A 17,802-nucleotide genomic window follows, 5' to 3' on the forward strand; every position below is an offset into this window, starting at 1 on the left:
TGTTGAACTTGGTCAAATGACTTTTCTGCATCAATTAATAAAATCATGTGGTTCTTGTCTTTTGTTTGATGAATTACATTAATTGTTTTTCTAATGTTGAACCATCCCTGCATACCTGGTATCAATCCCACATGGTCATGGTAAATTATTTTTTGATATGTTGTTGAATTCTATTGGCTAGAATTTTGTTGAGGATTTTTGCATCTAAGTTCATGAGGGATAAAGGTCTATAATTTTCTCTTCTTTTGGAGTCTTTACCTGGTTTTGGTATCAGGGATATGGTGGCTTCATAGAATGAGTTAGGTAGTAGTCCATCATCTTCTATGCTTTGAAATACCTTTAGTAGTAGTGGTGTTAACTCTTCTCTGAAAGTTTGGTAGAACTCTGCAGTGAAGCTGTTTGGGCCAGGACTTTTTTTTTGGTTGGGAGTTTTTTGACTACCTTTTCAATCTCCTCTTTTTTTATGGGTCTATTTAGTTGTTCTACCTCTGTTTGTGTTAGTTTAGGTAGGTAGTGTGTTTCTAGTAATTCATCCATTTCTTCTAGGTTTTCAAATTTGTCAGAGTACAGTTTTTCATGGTAATCTGATATGATTCTTTCAATTTCAGCTGGGTCTGTTGTGGTATGGCCCATCTCATTTCTTATTTGGGTTATTTGCTTCCCCTCCTGTTTTTCTTTTGTCAGTTTCGCCAGTAGTTTATCAATTTTGTTAATTTTTTCAAAGAACCAGCTTTTGGTCTTGCTAACTCTTTCAGTTGTTTTTCTGTTTCATTTAATTCTGCTCTAATTTTTATTATTTGCTTTCTTCTGGTGCCTGAGGGTTTCTTTTGTTGCTCTCTGTGTGTTCAAGTTGTAGGGGTAATTCTTTGATTTTGGCCCTTCTTTTCGGATGTGTGCATTTAGTAATATAAATTGACCTCTGAGCACTGCTTTCGCTGTGTCCCAAAGGTTCTGCTAGGAAGTGTTTTCATTCTTATTGGATTCTACAAATTTCTTTATTTCATCCTTAATGTCTTCTATAACCCAGTCATTTTTGAGCAGGGTGTTGTTCCGTTTCCAAGTGTTTGATTTCTTTTCCCTGCTTTTTCTGTTATTGATTTCTACCTATATGGCCTCATGGTCAGAGAAGATGCTTTGTAATATTTTCATGTTTTGGATTCTGCTAAGGCTTGCTTTATGACCTAATATGTGGTCTATTTTAGAGAATGTTCCATTTGCAGTAGAAAAGAAAGTATGCTTGGCTGCTGTTGGGTGGAGTGTTCTGTATATGTCTGTGAGGTCAAGTTGGTTGATTGTAGCATTTAGATCTTTTGTGTCTTTATTGACCTTCTTTCTGGATGTTCTGTCCTTCACCGAAAGTGGTATGTTGAAGTCCCCTACCATAATTGTGGAGCTGTCTATCTCACTTTTCAGTGCTGTTGGAGTTTGTTTTATGTATCTTGCAGCCCTGCCATTGGGCGCATACATATTTAATATGGTTAAATCCTTATGGTATATTGTCCCCTTAATCATTATGTAGTATCCTTTCTTGTCCTTTGTGGTGGATTTAACTTTAAAGTCCATTTTGTCGGAAATTAGTATTGCCACTTTTGCTGTTTTTTGATTGTTGTTCGCTTGATATATTTTTTTCCATCCTTAAAGTCTTTGTGTCTCTACGTCTAAGGTGTGTCTCTTGTAGGCAGCATATAGATAGGTTGTGGTTTTTTCATCCATTCTGCTACTCTCTGTCTCTTTGCTGGTGCATTTAGTCCATTTACATTCAGCGTAATTATGGCTAGGTATGAGTTTAGTGTTGTCATTTTGATATCTGTTTTTGTGTGTTGTTGACAGTTTCTTTTTCTCACCTAATTTTTTGTGCTGAGTAGTTTATTGTCTTTTCCTCTTTTTCATTGTTGTTGATTTTGTTTCTGCTGAGTCTCTATTTTTTTCTTGTATTTTATTTTGATGAGTAGGATAGTTAGTCTCCCTTGTGGTTACCTTAATAATTACCCCTATTTTTCTAAGTTTAAATCTAACCTGTATTTCTTCATATTGCTTTGTCTTCCTCTCCATATGAAAGATCTATAACTACACTTCTTAGTACCTCTTTATTGTTTTAATGTTGTCTTCTTTTATATAATGACATCGCTGTTTCCCTGTTTTGAGCATTTTTTTTTTGTCTTGATTTATTTTTGTGATTTTCCTGTCTGGGTTGACATCTGATTGCTCTGTCCAGTGTTCTAGTCTTGGGTCAATACCTGGTATTATTGATCTTCTAACCATAGAACGCCCTTTAGTATTTCTTGTAGCTTTGGTTTGGTTTTTACGAATTCCCTGAACTTCTCTTTATCTGGAAATGCCCTAATTTCACCTTCATATTTGAGAGACAGTTTTACTTAATATATGATTCTTGGCTGGCAATTTTTTTCCTTCAGTGCTTTATATAAGTCATCCCATTGTCATCTTGCTTGGGTGGTTTCTGCGAGTAGTCCAAGCTTATTCTTACTGACTCTTCTTTGTAGATGGCTTTTTGTTTATCCCTAGCTGCTCTTAAAATTCTCTCTTTGTCTTTGGTTTTGGCAAGTTTGATTATAATATGTCTTGGTGACTTTCTTTTAATATCTACCTTATGTAGAGTTTGATGAGGATCTTGGGTAGATATCTTCTGTTCTTTCACTGTATCTGGGAAGTTTTCTGCCAACATATCTTCAACAGTTCTTTCTGTATTTTCTGTTGTCCCTAACTGTTCTGGTACTCCAATCATTCGTAGGTTATTTCTCTTGATAGAGTCCCACGTGATTCTTAAGGTTTCTTCGTTTTTTTAAATTCATTTATCTGATTTCCTTCAAATATATTGGTGCTAAGTGCTTTATCTTCAAGCTCACCAATTCTGCCTTCCACTTGTTCAACTCTGTTCCTCTGACTTCTATTGAGTTGTCTAATTCTGTAATTTTACTGTTAATCTTCTGAATTTCTGATGGCTGTCTGTCTATGGATTCTTGCGTCTTATTACGTTTTTCATTATGTTCTTGAATAACCTTTTTAATTTCTTCAACTACTTTATCTCTGTGTTCCTTGGCTTGTTCTGCATATTGCCTGATCTTCCTAATCTCGTTGCTGATGTCTTGAAGAGTTCTGTATATTAATCTTTTGAATTCTGCATCCGGTAATTCCAGGAAGGCACTTCATCCAGAAGATCCCTTGATTCTTTGTTTTGTGAGCTTTTTGAGGCGATCATGGTCTGTTTCTTTATGTGACTTGATATTGACTGTTGTCTCTGAGCCATGTATAAGTTCCGGTATTAGTTTATTTTATGTTTGCTTACTGTATCCTGGCTTATTGCTTTGTTTTGATGTGCCCAAATGGATTGCTTGAGTGAGCTAGCCTGATTAGTTTTGCCTCTGAAGCTCTTACATCCTGTCACCAGATGGTTAGAGCTGTTTCAGATATATCAGTCTAGGAGTCCATTCACTTTTCTTGTATGACTGCAGCTCAGGTGTCCAGGTAGCTGATCCTCAAGTGTGTGGTACAGGCTCTGTCCTACAGCCTTAGAGGGGCAGGGGTGATTGGTGTAGGCACCGATATCTGGTTGCGGCGGGGGTTCATACTCTGAACAATGCAGGGAGCTTAGAACCATCCCTCAAGTGTCTGTGAGGAAAACGTGTCCCTGTTCCCTAGAGCGTACAGGTGGGTGGGTTCTGCAGATGGACATTGGGCATCCAGTGCTTTTGGTTGTAAGGACTGGGAGGTACCAGTTATCCTTGAGCCCCTGTTGTGGGTGGCTGGGTGACCGGAGTGGAGCCACCAGTCCTTTTGCCCCTGATGTGGGTAGGTGAGGACCCAGTTTAATAGGCAAAGCGGCGTCAAATATCAAACACCCACCTCTTCACCACACAGCTGAAATGGTTGCAGTCTGCCAGCAAGGGCCTATTCTCCTGAAATAGGCCCAGCCAAGACCATGCAGGGGGGAAAGGTATTCAGAGTCCCCAGACTGTATATGCCTGGACAGGAGCCACTTCTGTCCTGAGCTCCCCCAGTTAGTAGAGCTGGCAAATTATTTTTTCCCCCAGTTGTTAATTTATTCCTACTCCAAGGCCAGGCGGGTGGCTCAGGGTGCTTAATAGGCCCTATCTCAGGCCCAGAAATAAACAGCCACTGAAGATCGGTTGGGGGCTGGGGGCACCTTAAAATGTAAGCAAGTACTTAGCTTTTGTCGAGAGTGCCATTCTTCTCTGGTTCCGGAGGTGTGAGTAGGCTGTGTGGCTGGTTGCTTCTCCCTGAGGAAACTGCTGCCAAATGCTACTATCAGCCTGCCACAGCTGCTCCTGGGAATGGTGCCTGGGGGACCCTGGCAATTCAGGTCCGGCAACTCCTCTCCGCTTCTGAACTGTCTCTCCCTCCCCCTGTTGCTCAGTCCATTTTCAGACTTTGCCTTTGATGTTCAGAGGTCCTAGCTTGTCATAAATATAATCGTTTCACTTGTTTTTTCGGGTCTTTGCTGTAAGAGGGATCACAGGAAGTGTCTGGCTATTCTGCCATCTTGGCCCCGCCCTCAAAGCCTTATTTCTTATACTAACAGCTGATGTTTCTGAAAACGAACCCAGAATCTTATTGTAAGAATGATAGAATTACAATGCCAGTTGAATTCTCAACCTCAAATGGTGTCTGAATTTAAAGTGAAGACATTGATTGGGAAGAAATAGGATCCTGAAACTTGGGATGGGGGCATATGGGCAGATAATCAGGAAGCTGTGGACACTGAGCCCCTAAATTCTGTTGAATCACTCCTGCCAACAGAACCATCCCTCTCACGCCCATCTGAAGAGGTTACTCCATCTTTGTCTGCTAAGCCACCCTCCCCAGTAAAACCATTATCCCTTCCACTCCCATCTGATGAGAGTAACACAGCAGTGTCTGAAGAGCCTTTGTCTGAGTCTTCCCCAAGGAGAGTGTGAGTCATTGACCAAGGTAGATACCTTATAGGACATTGCTGAGTATTCCCAGGACCTGCTTCCTCTGTTCATTTTTGGTTCTAGACCTGTAGCTAGACTTAAGTCCCAGTGAGCCCCAACAGATGAAGTACAAAGTGTGACCCAGGAGTAGGTATTCTACACTCCAAAAGAACTGCTTGGCTTTTAATATGTACAACAGAAATCTGAAGGATATGCTTGGGAATGGCTATTAAGAATGTGGGGTAATGATGAAAGGAATGTAAAGCTGGATCTGTCTCAGTTTATTGATATAGGCCCACTACGGAAAGATTGTTCATTCACTGTTTCAGCTCGAGAGTTTAGGAAAGGATCTAATAGTTTATTTGGTTGGTTCGCTGAAGCATGGATTCTGTGGTGGCCTACACTAAATCAAGTTGAAGTACCAGACCTGCCTTGGTATACTGTAGAAGAAAGTATCCAAAGGCTTAAGGAAATTGGCATGTTAGACTGAATTTATCATGTTAGACCCACAGACCCACACATGGCGTGCCCAGAGGACATACCTTTTACCACAACTGTGAAGAACAAATTTGTGAAGGGAGCCCCAGCACCCTTGAAGACTGCTGTAATTGCTATTTTATGTAAGTCAGATTTGACAGTGGGAACTGCCGTAACTGAATTAAGACACCTAACCACAGTAGGGCTGATTGGATCCTGTGGTGGTACAGGTCAAGTGGTGGCACTCAAGTGACAAAGACAAGATGGGCGTGGTTACCGTAATGGACAGTAGAATCAAAGCAGTAATCAGAACAGTTTGGTATGGACTTATGATGTTGGACACTTAGTCATGGTATTCCTAGGAATGATGTAGATGGGAAATCTACTAAATATTTACTTGATCAATACAAGCAGAAGAACTTTAGATCACATGAACAGCAGTCTAGCTTGAATGGCCAGAATGGTTATGGTCCCTCAATCAGTTTCCAGACTTGAGCCAGTGTGCAGACTCAAAACCCCTTGAATGAAGGAGAGACTGAGTCCCATGGAGGAAGGCCACCACTACACTACCAAATTTATACTGTTAATCTTTCTCCCAGCCTTGCCCAAAGGAATCTCCAGTATTTTACAAAGGCGACTGTTCATTAGGGAAAAAGAAGTAATCAGACTTTTTGGGGATTCCTGGATACTGGCTCTGAACTGACACTAATTCCATGCGACCCAAAACATCACTGTGGCCCACCAGTGAGAGTGGGGACATGTGGAGGTCAGGTTATTAATGGAGTCTTAGCTCAGGTTTGTCTCACAGTGGGTCCACTGGGTCCCTAAACTCGCCTACAGTAATTTCCCCAGTTGCAGAACACGTAATTAGAATACATAGGTTCAGCAACTGACAGAACCATGCCATTGGATTTGTGACTAGGGGGTTAGGGGCCATTATGGTAGGAAAAGCCAGGCGGAAGCCATTAGAACTGCCCCTAACTAGGAAGATAGTAAATAAAAAGCTATGCTGCATTCCTAGACGGATTGCAGAGATTACTGCTACCATCAGAAACTTGAAGGATTTAGAGGTGGTGATTCCCACCACATTCGCATTCAATGTGTCAATTTGGCTTGTGCAAAAAACAGGTGGATCTTGGGGAATGACAGTGGATTATCAAAACTTAACCAGTGGTGACTCCATTTGCAGCTGCTGTTCCAGATGTGGTTTCATTCCTTCAGCAAATTAATACATCCTGGTACCATTGATCTGGCTAATGCCTTTTTCTCCATACCTCATTTGAAGGAACACCAGAAACATTTTGCCTTCTGCTGGCAAGGCGAGAAGTAAACCTTCACTGTCCTACTGCAGGGGTATATCACCTCTCCAGCCTTATGTCGTAATTTAGTCTGCAGGGACCTTGATCACTTTTCTCCTCCACAAGACATCATACTGGTCCACTACATTGATGACATTGTGCTGATTGGACTTAGGAAGAAGTGTCAATTATTCTGTACTTACTGGTAAAACATGGGTGCTGCTAGAGGGTGGGAAATTAATCCAACAGAAATTCAGGTGCCTTGCACCTTAGTGAAATTTGTAGAAGTCCAGTGGTGTGGGGCATGTTGACATATTACTTCTAACGTGAAGGATAAGTTGTTACACCTGGCCCTCCTGCAACTAAAAAGGAGGCACAATGCCTGGTTGGCCTCTTTGGATTTCGGAGGTAACATATCCCTCATTTGGATTTGCTTCTCCAGCCTATTTATCAAGTGCCTTGAAAAGGTGCTGGTTTTGCATGGGACCCAGAATAAGGAAAGGCTCTGCAACATGTTCAGGCTGCCACGCAAGCAGCTCCGCCACTTGGGCCATACGATCCAGCTGGTCCAAGTGTGCTAGAAGTGTCAGTGGCAGATAGGGATGCTGTTTGGAGTCTTTGGCAGGCCCCTGTTGGTGAATCATAGCACAGACCCTTAGGATTTTGGATCAAAGCCCTGCCATCCTCTGCAGATAACTATTCTCCTTTTGAGAAGCAGCATTTGGCTTGTTACTGGGACTTAGTAGAGATTGAATGCTTAACCGTGGGCCACCAAGTCATCGTGTGACCTGAGCTGCCCATCATGAACTGGATGTAGTGTGACTCACAGAGTCCTAAAGTTGGCGTGCACAGCAGCACTCCATCATTAAATGGAAGTGGTATGTATGAGATCAGGCCGGATCAGGACCTGAAGACACAAGCAAGTTGCATGAGGAAGTGGCCCAAATGCCCATGGTCTCCACTCCGGTCATATTTATTACCTTCCATCTCCCGGTCTGCACCTATGGCCTCATGGGGAGTTCCTTATGATCACTGAGGAAGAGAAAACGTGCCTGGTTTACAGATGGTTCTCCGTGATATGCAGGCACCATTTGAAAGTGAACAGCAGCTAAAGGACAGTGATGAAGGGAAATCCTCCCAATGGGCAGAACTTCGAGCAGTGCACCTGGTTGTTCACTTTGCTTGGAAGGAGAAAAAGCCAGATGTGTGATTGCATACTGATTCATGGGCTGTGGCCAATGGTTTGGCTGGATGATCAGCGACTTAGAATGAACATGATTGGAAAGTTGGGAGACAAAGGTGTGGGGAAGAGGTATGTGGATAGACCTCTCTGAATGGGCCATAGAAGTGAGTCTGTTTGTATTTCATGTGAATGTTGACCAAAGGGTGACCTCAGCAGAGGAAGATTTTAATAGTCAAGTGGATAGGGTGATGCAGTCTCCGGAAGCCAGTCACCCTCTTTCCCCAGCCACTCCCGTCATTGCCCAGTGGGTTCATGAATGAAGTGGCCATGGTGGCAGCGGTGGAGGTTATGCGTGGGCTCAGCAACATGGACTTCCACTCACCAAGGTTGACTGGGCTTCAGCTACTATCGAGTGCCCAGCCTGCCAGCAGCAGAGTCCAACCCTGCATGCCTCATATGGCACCATTCCTTGAGGTGATCAGCCAGCAACCTGGTGGCAGGCTGATGACATTGGAGCACTTTGATCATGGGAAGGGCAGCATTTTATTTTCACTGGAATAGACACTTTGGATATGGGTTTGCCTTCCCTGTATGAAATGCTTTTGCCAAAACTCCCATTTGTGGACTTACAGAATGCCTTATCCACCATCACGGTATCCCACACAGCATTGCCTCGAATCAGGGGACTCACTTCAGAGCAAAGAACTGTGGCAGTGGGCCCATACTCATGGAATTCACTGGTCTTACCATGCTCCCTATCATCCTGGAGCAGCTGGCTTGATAGAATAATTGCATAGCCTTCTAAAGACTCAATTACGGCACCAGCTAGGTGGCAGTACCTTGCAGGGCTGGGGCAGTGTTCTCCAGGAGGCTGTATATGCTCTAAACTGGAGTCCAATATTTGGTGCTGTTTCTCCCATAGCCAGGATTCATCATCCAGGAATCAAGGGGTAGAAATGGGAGTGGCATCACTCATTATTACCCCTAGTTATCCACTCACAACATTTTTGCTTCCTGTCTCTGTGGTCCCATGCTCTATGGTTCTAGAGGTCTTAGTTTCAAAGGAGGAATGCTCCCATCACATCACTGATTCCATTGAACTGGAAGTTAAGAATGCCACCTGGCCACTTCAGGTTCCTCATGCCTCTGGATCAACAGACAAAGAAGGGAGTTACCTTGCTGGCGTGATTGATCCTGGCTACCAAGAAGAAATTGGATTACCGTTACATAATGGAGGTAAAGAAGAGTACTTCTGGAATACAGGACATCCCTTAGGGCATCTCTTAGTACTGCCATGCCCTGTGATTAAAGTCATTGGAAAACTAGCTGCCCAATTCCGACATGACTACTGATGTCTCAAACCCTTCCGGAATGAAGTTTTGGGTCACCCCACCTGGTAAAGAACAACTACCAGCTGAGGTGCTTACTGAGGGTGAATGGGTGGTGGAAAAAAGTAGTTGTAAATACCAGCTATGACCAAATGATCAGTTGCAGAAACAAGGAGTGTAATTGTTACTATTTCTTCCTTGTGTGTGTGCATCAAATGTTTTTGTTTTTTTATAAGATAGGTAAACGGGGCTAGTGTGTTTTCAGTTTTATGTGTGTTAGTTGTTACATGCAACTATAATTGTCTTTATTTCAAGACTGTGTATGGTTTAAGGAGATGTGTACAGGTGCCAAGGTGATAAGGGGTAAACCTGATGGCTAAGGTTGTGTGTTAACTTGGCTGGGCTATGATTTGCAGTGGTTTGGCAGTTTATGTCATGTGGCAGTTATGTACTGATGTAATTTGGTAGTTATGTGATGATGTAGTGAACTCCATGATGAGATCTACTAAAAGCAGCCCATCAGTTGAAAGGGAGCTTCCTTGGGGGTGTGGCCTGCCTTCAGTATATAAATGATATTCTAGCAAGGCTCTCGCTCTGGATTCTGCATTCAACTCATTGTCATCTGACCTCTGGTTCTTGTGGCTTGAGCTAACGGCTTACCTACCCATCTTATGATTGTCAGCCTTTGTACCCGCGGGAGCTGTTTCCTTGGCATACATCTGTCTCTCTCTATAGATACGTACGCTTCACTGGTTTTGCTTTTCTAGAGAACCCAGCCTAAGACAAGTGGGTTCTGGTGGTATCTGACAGGTTTCTTCCCTGTAAAGTTAACGGCATTCCCTTTTGTAAGGAATAAATGTCCTGTGGGGAGATATTCTGAGATTATGTAAATATCTTGTGTTTTGCCAACCTTTCACCCACTTGTTTTAGTATTCATTAAAGATTCTTCCATGAATGAATTATTACTCTGATGGTTGTCCTGTTCTCTCTTGAACTCATTCCATTTAGACTTCCGGCCTAACCGCTTGGGTGAAATAGCTTTTGTTAAGGTCACCAGTGACTGTCAAGATATTAAATCCAAAGGTCAAATCTGGGTCCTCAATACTTGACCTAGCTGTAGCATTTGATATAGTTGATCACTCTTTCCTTCTAGGAAAATTTTCTTCACTTGGCTTCTGGGATATCACTCTCTTGCCACACTGGCCACTCTTTTTCAGTCTCCTTTACTGCTTCCTCCTCCTCTCTCTGGTCCAAAAAGGTGTGTGTGCCCAAGAACCCAGTCCTTGCATTGCTTCTCTTCTCTATTTACACTCCGTCCCTTCGTGAACTGATCCAGTCTCATGGCTGACAGCTCCCAAATCCATCTCTCTAACCAGGATTTGTCTATCCATTGCCTATTTGGCATCTCCATTCTGATATTAAATAGTCATCCCAGTTTTAACATAATCTAAAATGGAACTCCTGACCCTCACCCCCAAACCTGCTCCTTTCAAGTATTCCCCTTTTCCGTGAATGGCAACTCCATCTTTGTGTTGCTCAAGCCAAAAACTTGGAAGTTATCTCTGATTCTTCTGTATCTTCTCCTAACTCACCTGCTTCTGTCTTCTCAACAGAGCAGCTCCAGTGGTGTTGACGCTTTTTTAAAAACGTAAGTCAGATAATGTGACTCCTGCACTCAGTTCCCCTCTTCCCTATGGCTTTTTATCTTAGGCACAGTAAAACTCAACAGTCACCTATAGGGCTCTGCAGGGTCTGGCTCCACCACCTCTCTGACTTCATCTTTTATTACTCTTCTCCCCCTTGCTTGATCTTCTCCAGCCACAACTCCCCTCCTTGTTGGTCCTCAGATACGCCAAGCGTGCTCTCATCTCACAACCTTTGCCCTTGTTCCTTTCTCCGCCTAGAACATTCCTTTGTTCTGGTTATCAGTATGCTTTTTTCTTTTAAATACTGTTATTGAGATATAGTTTACATACCATACAATTCACCCATTTGAAGCATACAATTCAGTGGTTTTTAGTATATTTGCTATTTTTGCAACTGTCACCACAGTCAATCTTAGAACATATTCATCGTTCTAAGAAGAAACCCCTGCATCCTTTAGCAGCCACTCCCCATTTCCCTCCAACCCCTGCCATCTAGTCCTCGGCAACCACTAATCTACTTTTTATCTCCGTAGATTTGCCTGTTGTGGCCATTTTAGATAAACGGAATTATACAATAGGTAGCCTTATGGGCCTGGTTTCTTCCACTCAGCATAGTGTTTTTAAGGTTCAGCCGTGCTGTACGTCTGTCAGCACTTCATTCCCTCGTTCGTTGCTGAATATATTCCATTGTATGGACAGGCAGCGTTTCGTTCAGCCATTCATCAGTTGATGGACATTTGAGTTGTTTTTACTTTTTGACTAACGTGAATAATGCTGCTGTGAACTGTAGTTTTTGTGAGGACATATATTTTCATTTCTTTTGGGAATTGAGTGGAATTGCTGGGTCATATGTTATCTATGTTTAATCTTTTGAGAAACTGCCAGACTGTTTTCCAAAGTAGCTGCACCATTTTGCACGAGTCTGTCAGTATGGCTTGCTCTCTTACTTCCCTTTAGATCTCTGCTCTTATGTCACCTTTATAGAGAGGCCTTTGTGCCACTCTGCATGAAATATTCTCTCCCTTCCCCTAGGCACTCCGTTCCTTCCTGCTTTGTTGTTCTCCATAGCACTTACCACTGTCCCATGTGTCATATATTCACTTGGTCATTTGTTTATTTTTTGTCTCCTCTAACTAGACCATAAGGTCCCCAGCACCTAAAACAATGCCTCACATAAGACATATGTTCAAAAATTCGTATTTACTGAAAAAAATGAATGAACATTTTCCTCCATGAGAGCAGGGACCTTATTTGTTTTATTCAGCCCCATATTCCTTCACCTGGCTCAGTGCATGTGTGTTTGTTGAAAGGGTGGGTGGTAAGTACCATTAGGGAGATAGAGGTGTCATGTGGAGAGTCTAGCCATTCAGGGGTTGGAGAGGTTACTTGTGGGAGGGCTGGTGAGGAAACATCTTTTGGGGCTCCCAGAATGTGAGAGAAGGGGAGGGTTGGAAGGAAGACTCTGGTTGACTAGGTCTATGCTGGTGTTCTTAACAGTTTTGAGGCACCCAGGAGCAGGCGGAGGTGGAGGATTTGTTTGGGGTGAGGGGAGAAGGATAACGGAGGAGTTCAGTGTTCATTTAGCAAGCATATATGAGTATCTGCGCTGTGCTAGGTGCTGGCCGGGAATTCAGAGGTGAAGCAGACCCATTTCTGACGTCTGGTACCTGGCATGAGTTAGGGCTGTCCTCTGGATAAGATAGCACTGACTTATTGTGTGGGGCATGAGGGAAGGGACCAGGCAAAATGTAACTTGAGGAAAGCCTCTGGGACAGGCTCCTGTGTGTGTTACCCACAGAAAACGGGGCAAAGGTTGGGGACCTCTAGAGGAATGGTCTTTCGGCCTTAGAGGAGGTGTGACTCAGAAAAGGCCTCACAGGCACCGCGGCAGGGAAGACTTCGAGGAATTCTCTTGTGTCTTTAGCATCCTACTCACTTCTCTGTTTTCTCTCTCCAGAACCTTTCAGCTCTTGGGGCATTGGTGGGTCTCAGCAATGCACGTCTTGGATCTATCAAAACTCGGTAAGTCTTTAACTCTGTTTTTTCTCGGGTAGGGATGTTCCCTAGGAAGCGGGCTCTATATCTGCCCATCCATTGTCATCACCCCATGGATTCTAGAGATTCTTTGTTCTCTAGAGAGTGGAGTTTCATTCTTTTTGTGAACTTGCTTAAGTTGAAGCTCGATTTTTTTCAGCTCCAAAGTTCCTATCCCCTCCCCCCGGAATTTCTTCAGATCCATTTGTCCCTTGCTGCCCCCACCTCACTCCAGGTCCTCCAGATATTTCAGGGCTTTGAAAGCAGAGTGAATCTGGGAGCTCAGTGAGAGTAAGAGAACAGGAAACAGGCGTCTCTGTAGTTGGCCTTAACCCAGTTGCCATCACTCACTTTTTTCATCCAAGGTTTGAGGGCTTGTGTCTGCTGTCGCTGCTGGTAGGGGAGAGCCCCACAGAGATGTTCCAGCAGCACTGCGTCTCTTGGCTCCGGAGCATTCAGCAGGTCTTGCAGGTAAGGATTCAGGTGGCGACTCTTAATTCCCCATCCTGGGTGTGGTGTGTTCTTTGGGGCTTGGACATACAGTTTTCAGGCTGACAAAATAATTAGAAGTAATTTCCTGATGGAGGGGAGAATAAGCTCCAAATAGGAACATCTGTCGAAGCTTTTTGATATTATCTACTGGGTTAGTTTGACTCATCTGACCTTTGACACATTAACCTCTGACAGTTTCACATCCTCATTAGCTTTCCTAATGTGTGATATCGCTGAAGTTACTTTTTCCAGATGTTTGATTTTTTTTTTTTTTTGCCTACTCCTTTGTTCCTCTTTTAACGTTTTAATTTTCGCCCTATTTTTACATCCCCTGATGACATCTCTTATTCAACAGCCGTTTTCTGAGCACATGTGGCAGGCTGTATGCCAGGCTTTGGGGAGATAGAGGTGAGATATACACAGCTTTCGTGGTGCTTGTAGTCTAGTGTAGGGGTCAGCGGATTTTTTCTATAAAAGGCCAGAGAGTAAATGTTTCAGGCTTCACAGACCACTTATTGTCTCTGCTGCATATTATTGTTTGTTTGTTTCCCAACCCTTTAAAAATATAAAGGCCATTTTTGCTTGTGGACCATACAACACAGGCACCCACCCACACACCATAGCTTAGTGTCCTGAAGTGGAAAACACTGTAATTGTATACTTTTACAGATGAGTGTGAAATGATAAACTGAGATGCGTGCAGTGAAGGACAAGAATGTAATTTTCTGAGAATGTAAAACAAGAGAGCCTGACCCCGACAGGGGTGGTGTGGGTGGTGGTGATCAGGGCCAGTGGTGTAGGGAAAGCTCTTCTGAACTGATCAGTAGGACCTAATTAGGTTAAGAAAGGGAGAAGGAGCATTCTAAGGATGGAAAAGCCCTGAGAAAAGAGGAGTTTGGCCTTTTTGAAAAATTGTCAGTAAACTGGAATTGATGAGATGAGGCTGGAATGGGAGATGGATGGGGGCCAAGCCATGGATGGCCTTGTGGGCCATGCTAATAATTCTGGTTTTTATTCTGGGAGCAGAGGCAAATCATTGAATTTTTTTAATGGGTGAGAGGTGGTGGTGGTTGTGACGTGATCAGATTTTCATTTGAAATATCACTCTGGCTCTGTACGGAGAAAGGATTAGAAAGTAGCCAGAATGGAAGCAGAAAGACCATGTAGAAGCTACTAAAATAACCTGGAAGAACAATCATGGTAGCTTGGACTAGGGTGGTGATCGTGGAAATGAGAGAATTGGATGGATCTGAGAGAGATTTAGGAGGCAGAGTGGATTGGGATTAGGATCGGGGAAAGGATGTGTCCAGGATGACTCCTGGATTTCAGAACACTGGAAACAACAGGTTCAGTGGGGAGGGGTGACAGTACCATGGGAATGGCCTTGGGCGTTCAGGAGAAGCCCCCTTAGTAAGCATACCCCTCATCTGGGTGGGAGTGGAAGTGACTGGCAGTCTGTAAGTGTAGTCTTGAGGGCCCAGTGGTTGGAGAACTTCAGTCAATATGCTATGCAAAAGGGATGACGTCTTCAGCATTGAGTTAATCGAAACTTGAGGATGAGAGGATGGAGATGAGAGAGTACAAGGACTGAATTTTCAGGCACTCCACATACAATGGTCAGGCAGTTGAGGATGAATTTACAAAGGAGACGGAACAGCAGAGAGAAAGGAGGTAACCATTATTGGGGACTGGGTGGAATCCAAGAGACAAGTACTTCACAGAATAGGGAGAGGTCATTTGTGTTTATGCTCCTGTGAGGTGGACCAAGGTGAGGACTGAAAACTGTTGATCAGATTTAGCAACTCAGGGGTAGTGAAAGTGTTTTCGATGGAGCAGGGGGGACTGCAGCCAGTTTGGTGTGGGTAGAGAAGTGAATGGGAGGAGGGGAATGGAAATAAGGGAGGTAGGCAACCCTTCTAGCTGTTGGGCGGTAAAGGTAAAAACCCCACTGCCATTGAGTCAATTCTGACTCATAGTGACATTATAGGGTTTCCAAGGCTGTAAATCTCTATGGAAGCAGGCTGCCACATCTTTCTCCCGTGGAGCTGCTGGTGGTTTCGAACTGCCAACCTTTTGGTTGGCAGTTGATCGCTTTAACCACTGTACCACCAAGGCTCCTGGCTGTAGAGGTGAGGAAGAGAAATTAGGCAGTAACTGGGATTTGGCAAGTGGAGTATGGATTCAAGGAAAGGATTTTTAAGATAGGAGAGGCTTGAGCATTGTATGGATGTCAGTAGGAAGAATCCGTCTGAGAGGCATTGGTTGGAAACAAAGGAGAGAGAGGGCTAATGGCTAGTGTGTGGTTCTGAGAAGATGGGAGGGGATGGGGTATCTATAGCGCAGTGGAGGGATTGTCTTGGGTAGGGGGAAGAGCACCTCTTCTGGTGTAACAGGAAGGGGGAGGGAGAGGGTGTGTGAGGATGAAGGTTGAGTTTTCAGGTTTGTAGTGGGAAGCTAAGAGGGGTCCCATCTTTGGGTTTCTGTTTTCTTTGTGAAGTTGTAGACAAGGTCACACAGAGGTGACAGTGGTCAAAGAAGCTGAGGTTTGAAAGTTCAAGGAGAAGGTTTGAGTAGCTGAGAGAGTTCACCAGAGAGAAATGCAGTAGAATTGCAGGCTGTTTGTAGTTGGTAGGCCTGCCTGTTCTTACTTTCTTAATACCTGTTGCTTCTGACTCGTAGCGACCCTGTAGGACAGCGTAGAATTGCCCCATAGGGATTCCAAGGCTGTAACCCTTATGGAGTCAGACTGCCACATCTTTTCCCTCGCAGAATGGCTGGCGAGTTCCAACTGCGGACCTTTCAGTTAGCAGCTGAGTGCTTAACCACTGTGCTACCAGGCTTCTTACTTTCTTTTTTAAAAAAAATTATTTATTTTTGTGTTGAGAATATACACAGCAAAACATACACCAATTCAACAGTTTCTGCATGCACGATTCAGTGACGCTGATTATATTTTTCGGGTTGTGCAACTTGTCTCACCCTCCTTTTGATTCACTCCTCCCGTGTTAACATAAACTCACTGCCCCCTAAGGTTCCTGTCTGATCTTTCCAGTTACTGTTGGCAATTTGTTCCCGTGTAGATAGGTCTTAAAAAGAGTGTAATGCTCAAAGCAGACCTTTTTTTACTAGTTAACCTAAACTATTGTTCTCTTTTAAGATGACTTCGGGGATATATCTATCTGTCTATCTATCTATATATATAGATTTTTTTTTTTTTTTCTTTTGGCTGTTGAGCAGATTTTATTTTTGTAGCAAGAAAGCAACAAAGAAAATCAAGTGCAGTCTTTGAGCCTCCTGTATGGCTCCAGGTAGCTCCTTACTTTTTTAATAAGCATTCTCATTTGTCTTGTGGACACATTGCCTCCTCTAGTCTAGCAGGAGGTGTGCACAGAATGTTAATTCAGCATGTTAATACATGTTAATTTTCCAGGGAGGTCCTTCTAAATCCAAATCATTTTTTCTCAGTGAGTTCTAAGGTGAGTTTGTGCCAGCTGGATCACACGCATGTAGAGATGGGCAGTTTATTATGGCTGAGGATAAGCTGAGATGTTTTCAGTCTGAAAGGTGCTGTTGCTCCTTTCGCATCAGGGAAATAGAGTATGGGAGAACTAAGAAACCCTTGAGATCTTCCAGTTAGTCAGAACTTTAAGGTGTCGCTTTTTTACTTTTTTTCCCCTAAAACAAATTTCTAGGAGCCCAGATACCCTTAATATTAATACTAAAATGTAAACATACGTCTTCTCTGTAGGTAAATTTGTTACTTTTGGGTACTCCAAAAAAAAAAAAAAATTTTTTTTTTACCTCTAATGCCCTCCATTCCTACAGATAATGAATGTAATGGTAGTGTTGACGTTAACAGTGGTGTTTCTCAAAAGCCTCATGTTGTTAAACCTACTGTTCCTCCTCTTGGCGGCAGTAAAAGTGAGGTTAGGAACATGGGCTGTCCTTGCTCTTAGTCCCAGGACCCTGCCCCCACAATGGAGTTGGCCGTGGCCATTCTGAAGGACCTGCTCCGATATGCAGCCCAGCTTCCTACGCTTTTCCGGGATATCTCCATGAACCACCTTCCTGGCCTTCTTACTTCCCTGCTGGGCCTCAGACCAGAGGTGAGTCCCTCCCCCAACAAGTCTGGCCCCTTACAGTGCTTGTCCTCCCTCATACACACTGTTTGGATTAAAGAATATAGTGGGAAGTATTTGGGGAATTGGGATTGAAGGAGTGGGCCAAGAAAATGTGATTGTATGGAGAAGGGACCTTAAGGGGTTAGTGGGGTGGGGTGGGGAGTGGAGGCGATGGGCACTCAACTTCTTCCTTTTCTGTGTTTCCCACAGTGTGAGCTTTCGGCACTGGAGGGGATGAAGGCTTGTATGATCTATTTTCCTCGGGCTTGTGGTTCTCTTAAAGTAAGTATTT

At 43.5% G+C, this 17,802-nt stretch overlaps 1 protein-coding gene across 1 annotated transcript in view; it reads left to right on the forward strand.

Annotated features, from left to right (window-relative positions):
* The window catches only part of PELP1 (proline, glutamate and leucine rich protein 1), a 45,086-nt gene that overhangs the window by 16,771 nt on the left and 10,513 nt on the right, over nt 1–17,802 (forward strand). The window contains exons 2-5 of the mRNA XM_003416876.4: nt 12,821–12,885; nt 13,263–13,368; nt 17,346–17,495; nt 17,721–17,792. Coding sequence (XP_003416924.2) covers nt 12,821–12,885; nt 13,263–13,368; nt 17,346–17,495; nt 17,721–17,792 — 393 coding nt within the window. The remainder of the gene's footprint in view (nt 1–12,820; nt 12,886–13,262; nt 13,369–17,345; nt 17,496–17,720; nt 17,793–17,802) is intronic.

Source organism: Loxodonta africana, chromosome 18, assembly GCF_030014295.1.
Source record: "Loxodonta africana isolate mLoxAfr1 chromosome 18, mLoxAfr1.hap2, whole genome shotgun sequence".
NCBI classification, from domain to species: domain Eukaryota; kingdom Metazoa; phylum Chordata; class Mammalia; order Proboscidea; family Elephantidae; genus Loxodonta; species Loxodonta africana.